Raw genomic sequence first — 11,941 nt, 5'->3', positions numbered from 1 at the left:
TTGATGGATTAATCCATGGGGCAAATGGGCACTGAAGTCTGTCTGTGTAGGAAGACGTCCCGAGGGCTTTGAGAGATAGAGTTGTAGTCGCTCAGCATCCTTCTGCCTTGCAACTCACTGCACACGTCTTAAAACACCGTGCGCGGTGCACACTCGCACGCGCACGCACACACCTCGTTGCGGTTAATTAAGCACTCCCTCTCAATGGCTGTGCGTGCAGCGGTGCCTCTGGAGATGACGGGCTCTCAGCACGCCCGAGGGTCGCGGGGACTGGGACGCGGTGGTTCCGGGGTGCTGCCAGCGGAGTGAGGGGCTGCGCTGCGTCTCCCTCCTGCAGGCCCCGAGCGATCGGAGGAGCGATGGCCCCCGGCCCGGTGGTGGCGGGTGGAGGGGGCGCCCCCCGCAGGGCTCCCCGGAACCCGGGGTGTGGCGGGAGGGGTGGACGGCGGGCAGCGGCTGCCGGCTCCGGGCCTTCCGTCTTCCTCCCAGGCTCCGGCGCCCCGCGATGGCGCTGCCCCCCAGCGCCCTGGCCATGGAGTACGTCAACGACTTCGACCTGATGAAGTTCGAGGTGAAGCGGGAGCCCTCGGAAGGGCGGCCCGGGCTCCCCACCGCCTCCCTGGGCTCCACGCCGTGCAGCTCGGAGCCGCCGTCGCCCTCGTTCAGCGAGCCGGGCGCGGTGGGCGCCGCGGAGGGCGCGCGGCCCGGCCTGGAGGAGCTGTACTGGCTGGCCGCCCTGCAGCAGCAGCTGGGCGCCGGCGAGGGGCTGGGGCTGAGCCCCGACGAGGCCGCCGAGCTGCTGCAGGGCCCGGGCCCGGGCGCCGGGGAGGCGGCCCCCGGCTTCTACGCGGGGAGCCCGGAGCCCGCGGCGGCGCCGCGCCCGCAGGTGAGCGACCCGGCCCCGCCTTCGCGGGAAGGATTGGGGCTCATCCTATTAACTGCGGACGCCGGCCGGGGCGCGGAGGGCGGCCGGAGGGCATAATCCCAAGCCTCCGCGGGTCACGGGGTCGTGGCCGGGGGGGGGGCGGGGGGGGAGGCGGGGCCTGCCGGGGCGCGCGGGTTTGGGGGCGCGTGGATGGGGGCCGGCCCGGCGGGGTCCCGGCCCGCGCCCGCTCAGCCCCCGCCCCGCCGTTGGTCCGCAGCTGGCCGAGCGGTTTTCGGACGCGGCGCTGGTCTCCATGTCGGTGCGCGAGCTGAACCGGCAGCTGCGGGGCTGCGGGCGCGACGAGGCGCTGCGGCTGAAGCAGAGGCGCCGCACGCTCAAGAACCGCGGCTACGCGCAGGCCTGCCGCTCCAAGCGGCTGCAGCAGCGGCGCGGGCTGGAGGCGGAGCGCGCGCGCCTGGCCGCGCAGCTGGACGCGCTGCGCGCCGACCTGGCCCGCCTGGCCCGCGAGCGCGACCTCTACAAGGCGCGCTGCGAGCGGCTGGCCGCCGCCGGGGACCACGCCCACCTCCTGCTGTGAGGGGCGGGGCGGGGGCGGTGCCGCCGGGGACCACGCCCACCTCCTGCTGTGAGGGGCGGGGCGGGGCGACGCCGCCGGGGACCACGCCCACCTCCGGCTCTGAGGGGCGGGGCGGGGGCGCCGCCGCCGGGGACCACGCCCACCTCCGGCTCTGAGGGGCGGGGCTGGGCGGTGCCGCTGGAGGCCACGCCCATCTGTGGCTCTGAGGGGCCCGGGCAGGGGCGGTGCCTCCGGGGACCCCGCCCACCTCCGGCTCTGAGGCCCCGGGGGCGGGGCTGGGAGGGGGCGGCATCCCCGGGAACCCGTAGGTCCCCTTCCCCGTACGACGAGGGCCCGGGTCAGTTGCCGGGCGCGCTCCTGGGAGCTGAGCCCCCTCCCTTCTTGCGGCTGGTGACCGGCACACCAGGCTCCAAAGAGGCCTGGGCGGCGGCGCCCTGAGCGGAGGCACGCCCCTCCCCCGCTGCGGGGGCGTCATCACCTTCATCATCACCATCATCATCACCATCATCAGCATCATCATCAGCATCACCATCATCATCACCATCATCAGCATCAGCATCACCATCACCATCACCATCAGCATCACCATTATTATTATCTCCGGGCCTGGGAGCCGGCCCAGAGCTCCCGTTGGCCCTAGGCTCGCGCTCTACCCCGGGAGCCACGCGCCACGTCGGGCGGGCGCGGTCTTTGATTAACTGGAGAAGAGGGACTCGCAGCCGTTCCTCCCGTCCTGCCCGCTGGCTCCCAGCAGCGGTCCCAGGCCTCGCCGCCTGGGTAGCCGGGGTGGCGGGCCTCGATCCAGGGGCTTCAACCCGCAGCGCACGGAGGCTGTAACGAGGCTGCCTGTTCACTGACAGTCCTAGAACTTTCCCATTTTAACATGACTGCATTTTCCAGATTTCAATTTCCAACAACAATGAGACGAGGGGGGCTGGGGATATGGCCTAGTGGTAGAGCGCTTGCCTGGTATACATGAAGCCCTGGGTTCGATTCCCGAGCACCGCTTACACAGAAAGCGGCCAGAAGGGGCGCTGTGGCTCAAGTGGCAGAGTGCTAGCCTTGAGCAAAAGGAAGCCAGGGACAGTGCTCAGGCCCTGAGTCCAAGGCCCAGGACTGGCCAAAAAAGAAAAACAAAACAAAACTAAACACCAGTGAGACTAGGAACTCTGCCTAAGATGTTTTCCTCTGTTAAACCCCGGGGCCTTCAGAGCCCAAGGCAGCCCAGCTCAGGGCCGAGGAGCAGGCGCGCGCCCCAGGGGCAGTCGGTGTCGGCTGGGAGAGAGCCCTGGGCACGAGTCCCAACTCGGTCACAGGACCGCTCTGTCACCTTGAGCAAATCAATGGCTCCCCTGGGCCTCGGGTACTCGATCGGATCCCCATTCGGATTGGATGACTTCTGACACCTTTTCGGTTCTGGCACCCCCCCCCCTCCGTGAGCAAGTCCCAAGGGTCCCCAAGAAGACCCCGGGTGACCTCACTGCGGGGACGTCCTGTCCTCCGGCCTCCTGGCTGGGGTCCAGGCCGGGGAGGAGCCGCCCTGCTGGGGAGGCAGGCTTTCTCGGGAACCTCTCGTCCAAGCTCGTCCTCCACGGCCCCTTCCAGGCTGCCTAGCCCCCCCCCCCCATCTGCAGAGGGGGCTCCGGCGACCTCGGGCACACGCTGGACTTCTCCAGCCCAGGAGCTGAGCCAGTGGAGCTTTTGTGAATTAAACGTCAAGTCCAGACAGAACTCTGATGCTCTTGGCTAAGTGTTCTTGCAATTTAAGAAGTACTCATCCTCTAGCAGGGCTACTGTGCGTGTGTGCGTGTGAGTGTGTGTGTGTCCCTCCCTATGTGGGGCTGAGCGTTTCTGGAGAACCAATAAGAATGGGATGGAGGTGGGATTGGTCCAGATGGAGTCTCTCTCCTCCTCCTCCTCCTCCCACCACCACAGAAGCCCAGTAACAGCAGGGCCTGACTAGGCCTGTCTTGGCTCTCCAGGTCTCCCTGTTGCTATGGCAACTCGGTCTTCCAGTTCAGCAGCCTATGGGAAGGGCGGGCGGATGGGGCCTCTGGGTGGAGTGGAGGTGGTGAGCTGGGAGGGACCCTCTCCAGCCCCCGGGGCCGTCCTCTAAGGGACAGAAGAAACGGGGGAGCAGCCCGTGCGGGGGAAGGGCACCATGTGTCTCTCTTCCGTCCTGCCCTCTATCCCCCCCGCCCCCCCCCCCCTCCAGCTGCCTCTTCTCTTCCCATCGCAATGGTTGTTCCCTGCGTTCCCTTTCCCAGCTCAGCGGCTCTGTCCTTCCTCCACTCACCGTCCTCCCCCCAGACTGTCTCTCATCGTTTCATTTCCCACCTGCGTGCTGGTTCTAGATCGCCCTCTATGAGGACTCGTGTGTGTGTGTGTGTGTGTGCGCGCGCGTGCACATGCATGTGCGCATGCCAGGGCCTTGTGCTCTTGGTTTACTTCTTCATTCAAGCCGGGTACTCTACTAATTGAGTCACAGCTCCACTTCTGGCTTTTTTTTCTGGTGAACTGGAAACGAGGGTCTCGCGGGCTTTTCTGTCCGGTTGGCTCCTGCCCAGCATGCTCGGGTCTCAGCCTCCCGAGGGGTAGGATTGGGAGCGGCGAGACTGGAGAGGGAGGCCAGCTCCCAGAACCCAGCCCATCCCTCCTTACTCAGGGGGTTCTTTTATTTTATTTATTGAGGCCTTGCTCTGTGGCCCAGGCTGCCCGCGAACTCAAGATCTTCCTGCCTCCCATTCTAAGTGCTAGGACCACCGGCGTGTACCCCATAAACTCCCCTTACGCAGAGTTTCACCTGTGTCCTCACTCGCTCTGTGGATCTGCAATCTAGATTTGTCACTTCTCTTACACTTTTTTTTTTTTTTTTTAACATGTTCTTTCCTTTGGGGACGGGGCAGGAGCGGTAGGTAGGTTTGAGCTTGGGCCTCCTGCTTGCCTTCCAGGCGTTCTTGCTGAGAGCCTGTCAGTCAGCGTTCCGACTCACATTTCTTCCATGCGTGAGTGGGCGTGAAGGGCAGGGGCCCCAATTCACCTGTGCCTGTGGACACGGTGATACCTCGAGGCTCGAGGCTCAGGACGACACCCGAGGGGTATCACAGCTTGCCATCAAAAAAGTTGCCCACTGGAGTGGCCAAGAATGTGAGCTCGCTCTTCAGCCACGGTCTTTGGGCTTGAGTTCATCTTCCAGTTCCACTGGTTCTTTGTTCACTACAGGTGAGTTACAAATCAACCCTTATGGGGCTGGGGATATGGCCTAGTGGCAAGAGAGCTTGCCTCATATACATGAGGCCCTGGGTTCGATTCCCCAGCACCACATATATAGAAAACGGCCAGAAGCGGCGCTGTGGCTCAAGTGGCAGAGTGCTAGCCTTGAGCGGGAAGAAGCCAGGGACAGTGCTCAGGCCCTGAGTCCAAGGCCCAGGACTGGCAAAAAAAAAACAAAAAAAAAAAATCAACCCTAATTATAAGCTTTGTCAGAGAGAATGAAAATATGGAAGTGGAGGAGTGGTTCAAGGGGTGAAGTGCCAGTTGTGAGTGAGAAGACGGAGAATGGTGCCGCCCTTTACTACTGTAATGTATGCACCCGAGGAACCACGGTGGGCAGTAGAGTCGTTTGGCGGGGCTTTCTGAAACACCGAAGCCGTGCTCATGAAGAACGAGGGGCGTGTGGTACCCTAACATCAGGAACATCTGGCCTTTCAGACCTGAAATGTCCCCTCTGGGGCTGGATGCTGGGCTCCCACCCGTGACCCTGCTGCTTGGAGGCTAAGATCTGAGGATGCTTAGGCCGGAAAGTCGGCGGGGCTCTGCTCAGATCAGCTGGCAGAGAACGGGAAGCGGAGCTCTGTCTCAAGGGGTGGAGCGTTGGCTTTGAGTTTCAGAAAAAGCTACCGGAGTCTAGGCCCTGGGTTCAAGCCCCAGCGCCCGCAGTACAAAGAAAAACAAATGCCGAGTTTATGCTTGTCTCACTGGGAGCCCTGCTTTCCTCTTTCGGTGCCCCCCCTCCTGCCGTGTGGGCGCTGGGGCTCAGCCCCTGGGGGGCTCCGCAGGGCCTCTTTGGAGACAGCCGGAAGGTGGTGTGGGCCTGCCCTGGTGACAGCCCCTTATTAGCTCCCGGTCTCCTCTGCCATCAACCCCCACGGTGTCTCCACCCCCTGTGCTTCGAGGTGAGGGCGGGGTGGGCGCCCTACAGCCCGCCGGGGCGAGACCCCGAGGCAGCAGCCCCCCGGCTGGCACGCACGCGCGGGAGGCACGGGCAGGCACGGGCAGAGGCGGCGGGGCTGAGGTCGGTTCCCTTTATTGACGGCCAGAAAGTCACGGTCACTGAGGGGGCGCAGAGAACGAGGGGCAGGGCCCCCCACGCGTGTCTGGGGCACGGCTGGTCCGGGAGGCAGAGGCACTGGTCACTCGGGTCACCGGGGTCAGGACGGGCACCTGGGGGCCGGTGGGGGGGTGCTGAGCGCCCCTCCCCCGCCTCCCCCCAGACGGGCCCCCACTTTGTGCCCATCCCTCTGGGACCCCACGACTTACTGAGAGGCGGCGGGAGGGCGGCGTGGCGCGGCGGAGTCAGGGGCTGGGGCTGGGGGTGGCGGAGGGCGTGGGGGGGCCGGGGCGCCCCGGGGCTGATGCCCTGGCTGGCGTAGTACTCCACCACCTGCCGGGGCACCTCGGCCAGGACGCACTTGGCCAGGGCGGAGGGCGAGGCCTGGGGAGGGCGGGCAGGGCAGGGCAGGGGAGGCCGGTGGTCAGGGCGGGGGGGGGGGGGGAGCGGCGGGTGGCGGCCCCGGGGGCGCGGGCGGCCGGGGTGGGGTGGGGCGCGGGCACCCGGCACTCACGTCCTTGAAGTCCCGGAAGGGCACGAACTGGACGATGTCGCGGGCGGCGGGCACGCCGCGGGGGCAGCGCAGGGGCCCCTCGTCGCCGTCCAGGAGCCGCATGTCGGAGAAGTCGGCGTTGCCCACGCCCACGATGATGATGGACATGGGCAGGCGCGAGGCCTGCACCACGGCCGCGCGCGTCTCCGCCATGTCGCTCACCACGCCGTCGGTGAGCACCAGCAGCACCGAGTACTTCTGCGGGGGGGGGTGGGGTGGGGGGAGGATCGCACCCCGGGGCACGCGCGGGGCACCCCCCGCCCCCGCCCCCGCGCCCCCCGTCCCCGCCCCCCCACCCCCGCGCCCCCCGCCACCCCCCGCGCCCCCCCGCCCCCGCGCCCCCCGTCCCCGCCCCCCCCGCCCCCCGCCACCCCCGCGCCCCCCGCCCCCCGCGCCCCCGTCCCCCCGCCCCCGCCCCCCGCCCGCCCCCGCGCCCCCCCCCCCCCCCCTCACCGTGGCCCGGCCCGTGGCCTGCTCGCGCTGCGCCGGCGCGGCCACGCGGGCGATGATGGGCGCCACGTTGGTGGGCCCGTAGAGCTGGATCTGCGGCAGGCAGCGGCGGTACGCGGCGATCACCCCCGCGATCTCTGCGGGGAGGGGAGGGGCGGGCGGAGGGGGCCGGGCTGGGGGGGCGGGCTTAGACCCCGCGGGCCCTCCGGCCGCCCCCTTCCCCCCCCACCCAGCCCGGGGAGGCTGGAATCCCGCCAGCCCTCGAGTCCACGGGGACGGGGCGCGGGCGGGGCGCGGGCGCGGGCGGGAGGGAGGGAGGGCGGGGAGGCCCCCGGGCGGGGGCACAAGCTGCGGGGTGGCCGAGCCCCTTCCCCCCTTACCCTCGCACTCAGGATTTTCGGGGTCAAAGTTGATAGCAAAGTCATGGGACACCTGGGAGGGGAACAAAGGCGGAGGCCATGGGCGGACGGCCATCCTCCCTGCCCTCCTCCCCAGCCTTCCTCCCCCCTTTCCTCCCCAGCCTTCCTCCTCACCGTCCTCCCCGCTGTCCTCCCCCTGTCCTCCCTACCCTCCTCCCCCGCTGTCCTCCCCACCCTCCTCCCCCCCTTCCTCCCCGCCGTCCTTCCCCCGCTATCCTCCCCCCGCTGTCCTCCCCCCCACTGTCCTCCCCCCCTGCTGTCCTCCCCCCCTGCTGTCCTCCCCCCCGCTGTCCTCCCCCCCCCCCGCTGTCCTCCCCCCCGCTGTCCTCCCCCCCCACTGGCCTCCCCACCCCGCCAGCTGCCTTGGCACCCAGCCTACCTCGAAGTTGGGAGGGATGCGAGCGCCAAAGCCGAAAGCCGGGAACCGCTTGTCACTGCAGGGAGGACAGGCTGTGGGCCTCGCTGGGCAGCCCCCCCTCCCCGGCCCCCCCTCCCGCCCCCTCCCCGCCCCCCCCCCGCACCTGTCGTAGTCCTGGCAGATGCCCCCCACGGCGCGCAGGGCCTGCAGGTAGTGGTTGGGCTGGCGGGGGCTGAGGCAGTGCAAGGACTGGCTGCTCCTGGGGTCCCCGTTGGAGGCGGTGAAATCGATGGCCACCTGGGGGAGGGGTGGGGGAGGAGTGGAGGGGCCGCGGGGGGGGGTGCCCCCCCCAGAGAGCCCGCCCATGTCTGAGGGGGCCACGGGCAGGGTCGCGAGGGGCGAGGGGTGCATGGCCGCGTCAGCTCCGGGGGGGCCCAGGCGGGGCAGGGGGACGTGGAGCTCCAGCGGGGTACCTCTCCCCCTCCCCTCCCCTCCCCCCCACCCTCCTACCGTGAAGCTGATCTGGCAGCCTCCCATGATGTAGTCCAGGAAGGTGTGCACTTTCTCCACCTGGCGCGGAGGGGGGCAGAGGGCCGCGTCGGGGTGGGGGGGTGGGGGGGTGGGCAGGACTTCCTGGGGAAGGCGGGAGGGGGTGGGGGGGGGGTGGGCAGGACTTCCTGGGAAGGCGGGGTGGGGTGGGGTGGGCAGGGTTCTGGAAGTTGTAGTTTGGGATGGGGGAGAGGAAAAGCGCCCAGTTCCCGGTGCAGAGCCCGGACAGAGCCTGCGGCAAGGGGGGGGGTGGGATCTGAGACGGCGGGGGGGGGGGGAGGGGGGGGGCACGGCGGGGCCGAGACCGGAACCCGCGCCCACCGTGCACTGGGCCAGCACCACCGTCCCGGAGCTCTTGTAGTTCTTCTTCCGGTCCCGGTACTTGGGGTTGATACAATCCCACTGCATCTAGACCCCCCCACCCCAAGAATGCTCAGGGGACCCCGCTCCCCAGGTCACCTTCCCACCCCACCCGTCCTCCGGCTGAGCCTGGACGTCCCCGCCCCGGGGGGAGGGGGTGACCTCTCCGGGGTGGGGGTCCGGGGGCGGGGGTCCGGGGTGGGGTTCCGGGGCCGGGGGTCCGGGGGCGGGGGTCCGGGGTGGGGGTCCGGGGGCGGGGGTCCGGGGGCGGGGGTCTGGGGTGGGGTTCCGGGGGTGGGGGTCCCGGGGGCGGGGGTCCGGGGTGGGGTTCCGGGGGTGGGGGTCCCGGGGGCGGGGGTCCGGGGGCGGGGGTCCGGGGGTGGGGGTTCCGGGGGCGGGGGTCCGGGGGTGGGGGGGGTCTCCGCGGCACCTCCTGCCCGGGCTCTGCCGTCCCGTCCTGCATCTCCCGGAAGGTGCTGGTGAACTCGCCGATGAAGTCGTGCTTCCCGCTGGAGTCGTAGTCGTACACCAGGAACTGGGGGAGGCGGGGAGGGGGGGGTGCGAGCGGGGGATGGGCCTGGAAGTTTCTAGGCCCCAACGGGGGTCCTCGATGCGCCCCGGGAAGGCCACCCGCTGAGCCCCGTGGGCGGGGAGGTTGGTCTCGCGTGTGGGAAGCCTAGAGCTTCGCGGGGAGCTATTAGTTATCACGGTGGGGGGTGCTCGTTACCGGGGTGAGGGAGGAGGCCGCCCCCCCCACCCTCCGCTCGCTCTGGGCAGGAGGGCGGGCCAGCCCCACCCCGGTACCTTGAGGGGCCGGTGGACGTCGCAGCTGCACAGGGAGTGCAGGGACAGGCGGAACGGCGCCCAGCTGGGGTTCAGGTTGTTTTTCACGACCTTGGAGGGGCGCCGGGGCGGTGGTCAGCTTGGGGCCCCGTGTCCCGGCCCCGGCCCCCCGCCCCCCCCGCCCCGCCCGGGGCTGACCTCGGTCCTCCACACCAGCTGCTCGCTCTGGCCCGCGTCGCTCTTGTAGATCTCCATGAAGGGATCTGACTTGCTGAACAGATCCTGGCGAGGCGGGGGGGGGGGGGGGGTGAGTTCCGGTCGTCTCTCTGGGGGGGGGGGGGCTGGGGAGGGGGGCTGGCACGGAGGGAGAGCAGGTCTCCAGCGGGAGGCCCATGGCTGTCTACCGGGGGGCGGGGGGAAGGCCCTGGACTCAGGGGTGCCAACCTTGTTGTCCAGCTTGTGGGCCCGGAAGGTGAGCTGGACGTAGTCATTGGTGCCAGACACCTCCTCCGCGACGACCTGCGAAGGGGCGCACGTGGTAACAGTTCCCTCTCCCACCCCCCCCCCCCCCCCCCGCGAGGGCCACCCTGCCCCCTCTCCCCCAGCGAGGTCCCCTCTGTGGCTCCGCCCGCCTGGCCCCGGTGAGCCGGTGACCACGCCTACCGTGATGGTGGACTTGCCCGCCGTCTTCCCCGTTCTTCAGCAGCAGTGGCTTGGTGACCTTGGTTTGTGACACGATCTGGGGATAGAGAGACAGGGAGACGGGCCCGCCATGCTTCCCCCTGGCCCTGGACAGCGCTCAAGCAGAAGAATAAATACCGAGTGTACATAGCATTGGCCCAGACTAGGATTAGACTCAATTTCCTCCCTCCCTCCCTCCCTCCCTCCCTCCCTCCCAGCTGGTCATGGGGCTTGAACTCAGGGCCTGGGCGCTGTCCCTGAGCTTTTTCTCGCAAAGGCTGGCGCTCTCCCCCCCCTTTGAACCACACGCCACTTCCAGTCTTCTGGTGGTGACCTGGAGACGGGAGTCCCACGGGCTTCCCTGCCCAGGCTGGCTTCAAACTGTGCTCTTCAGAGTGGCTAGGATTGCGGGCGGGGGCCACGGGGCCGGGCTTACCCGTGAGGGGGAAGCGCGGGGGGGGGCGAGGAGGTGACGACCAGGAGGTGCCCGCGCGCGGTGGTTTGGGGAGCCAGGCGCGCTGCCCGTGCTGTGTTTTAGACGGGGAAACCAAGCAGAAGGGACTGGGATGGGCGGATGGGGGGGGCGGGGCGGGGGGGGCGAAGGCAGACCTGGCCCAGGGTGCACTCTGCGGAGCCCCAAGAAGGCGTCGCTGCTGGGGCTCGCGGCCCCGTCCTCAGCATCGAACACGTGGAATTGCAGGGGCTGCTTCTCCTCAAAAAAGTACTCCAGGGCCAGTACCCGGGAGAAGACGGGGTTCGAGCAGGAGCGAAGCACCTCCGTGCGCTCCACCTGCGGGGGGGGGGGCTTTGAGGATGCGTGCTGGGCCCCCCCAGCCCCGGCCCCCTCGGCGGCCCCTGTTCCTCCCCCTCCCCGGGCCCTCGCCCCCCCCCCCCACGGCCCTGAGCTCGGGTGGTGAGGCCCCCCGCCCCCCCCATGACCCTGAGCTCGGGTGGTGAGGCCCCCCTGCCCCCCCCCCACGGCCCTGAGCTCGGGTGGTGAGGCCCCCCGCCCCCCCATGACCCTGAGCTCGGGTGGTGAGGCCCCCTGCCCCCCCCCCACGGCCCTGAGCTCGGGTGGTGAGGCCCCCCCGGGCCCCCCGCCCCCCCACGGCCCTGAGCTCGGTGGTGAGGCCCCCCACGGCCCCCCCCACGACCCTGAGCTCCGGTGGTGAGGCCCCCCGGGCCCCACGCCCCCCCATGACCCTGAGCTCAGGTGGTGAGGCCCCCGGGCCCCCACCCTCCCACGGTCCTGAGCTCAGGTGGTGAGGCCCCCCGGGCCCCCTGCCCCCCCCCCCACGGCCCTGAGCTCGGGTGGTGAGGCCCCCCCGGGCCCCCGCCCCCCCCACGACCCTGAGCTCGGGTGGTGAGGCCCCCCGGGCCCCCCACCCCTCCCACGGTCCTGAGCTCAGGTGGTGAGGGCCCCCCGGGCCCCCTGCCCCCCCCCCACGGCCCTGAGCTCGGGTGGTGAGGCCCCCCGGGCCCCCCGCCCCCCCACGACCCTGAGCTCAGGTGGTGAGGCCCCCCCGGGCCCCTGCCCCCCCCCACGGCCCTGAGCTCAGGTGGTGAGGCCCCCCCGGGCCCCCCGCCCCCCCCGACGACCTGAGCTCGGGTGGTGAGGCCCCCCCGCCCCCCCCACAACCCTGAGCTCGGGTGGTGAGGCCCCCTGGGCCCCCCGCCCCCCCACGACCCTGAGCTCGGGTGGTGAGGCCCCCCGGGCCCCCGGCCTGTGGAGCTCCCCACTGTAACGTGGTTGGGGTTTGTGACGGTCGCCTGGCCAGGCTCTTGGGGGGCTGGGGGGGCTGGGGGGCTCCCTCCCGGCGGCCTCACCTCCACCCACTGCTCATCGGTGCGGAGCTTGAGCAGCACGCAGGGGTGCGGCTTGGCGAGCGTGTCCCGGTCCAGGAGGCCTAGGCAGGACACGCGGAGCTCCACCCGCGAGGCCCCCAGGGTCATGGCGGGGGGCTCGGGCGCCCACCCCAGCTCCGCCTCCGACAT

The 11,941-nt window shown here is 69.9% G+C and overlaps 2 protein-coding genes across 2 annotated transcripts; one reads left to right on the top strand and one right to left on the bottom strand.

The window, feature by feature from the left end:
* The first annotated feature begins 505 nt into the window (after positions 1-505).
* On the top strand, positions 506-1,463 carry Nrl (neural retina leucine zipper). Its single transcript, XM_048362879.1, has 2 exons — positions 506-886; positions 1,143-1,463. Exons 1-2 carry the CDS (start codon positions 506-508, stop codon positions 1,461-1,463), a joined length of 702 nt encoding a protein of 233 aa, XP_048218836.1.
* A 4,575-nt stretch (positions 1,464-6,038) lies between these two features.
* Cpne6 (copine 6) lies at positions 6,039-11,941 on the bottom strand. The gene is given in 18 exon segments (XM_048362734.1): positions 6,039-6,077; positions 6,079-6,177; positions 6,308-6,544; positions 6,800-6,933; positions 7,177-7,228; positions 7,595-7,649; positions 7,737-7,870; positions 8,084-8,143; positions 8,444-8,530; positions 8,913-9,017; positions 9,287-9,376; positions 9,464-9,547; positions 9,710-9,784; positions 9,929-9,958; positions 9,960-10,004; positions 10,556-10,582; positions 10,584-10,736; positions 11,774-11,941. Coding segments are annotated over 18 exon segments (1,674 nt in total).

The sequence above is a fragment of the Perognathus longimembris genome, chromosome 14, assembly GCF_023159225.1.
Source record: "Perognathus longimembris pacificus isolate PPM17 chromosome 14, ASM2315922v1, whole genome shotgun sequence".
In the NCBI taxonomy this organism is placed as follows: Eukaryota; Metazoa; Chordata; class Mammalia; order Rodentia; family Heteromyidae; genus Perognathus; species Perognathus longimembris.
Note: the sequence above shows the minus strand (reverse complement) of the source record. Positions and strands in the feature narration are given on the sequence as shown.

What these genes read in the sequence shown, in the direction of transcription:
- Nrl (XM_048362879.1), top strand. Translation starts at nt 506, where the DNA reads ATGGCGCTGCCCCCCAGCGCCCTGGCCATGGAGTACGTCAACGACTTC. An exon ending in CGGCGGCGCCGCGCCCGCAG is followed by an intron (nt 887 to 1,142) that starts GTGAGCGACCCG and finishes GTTGGTCCGCAG; the next exon opens with CTGGCCGAGCGGTTTTCGGA.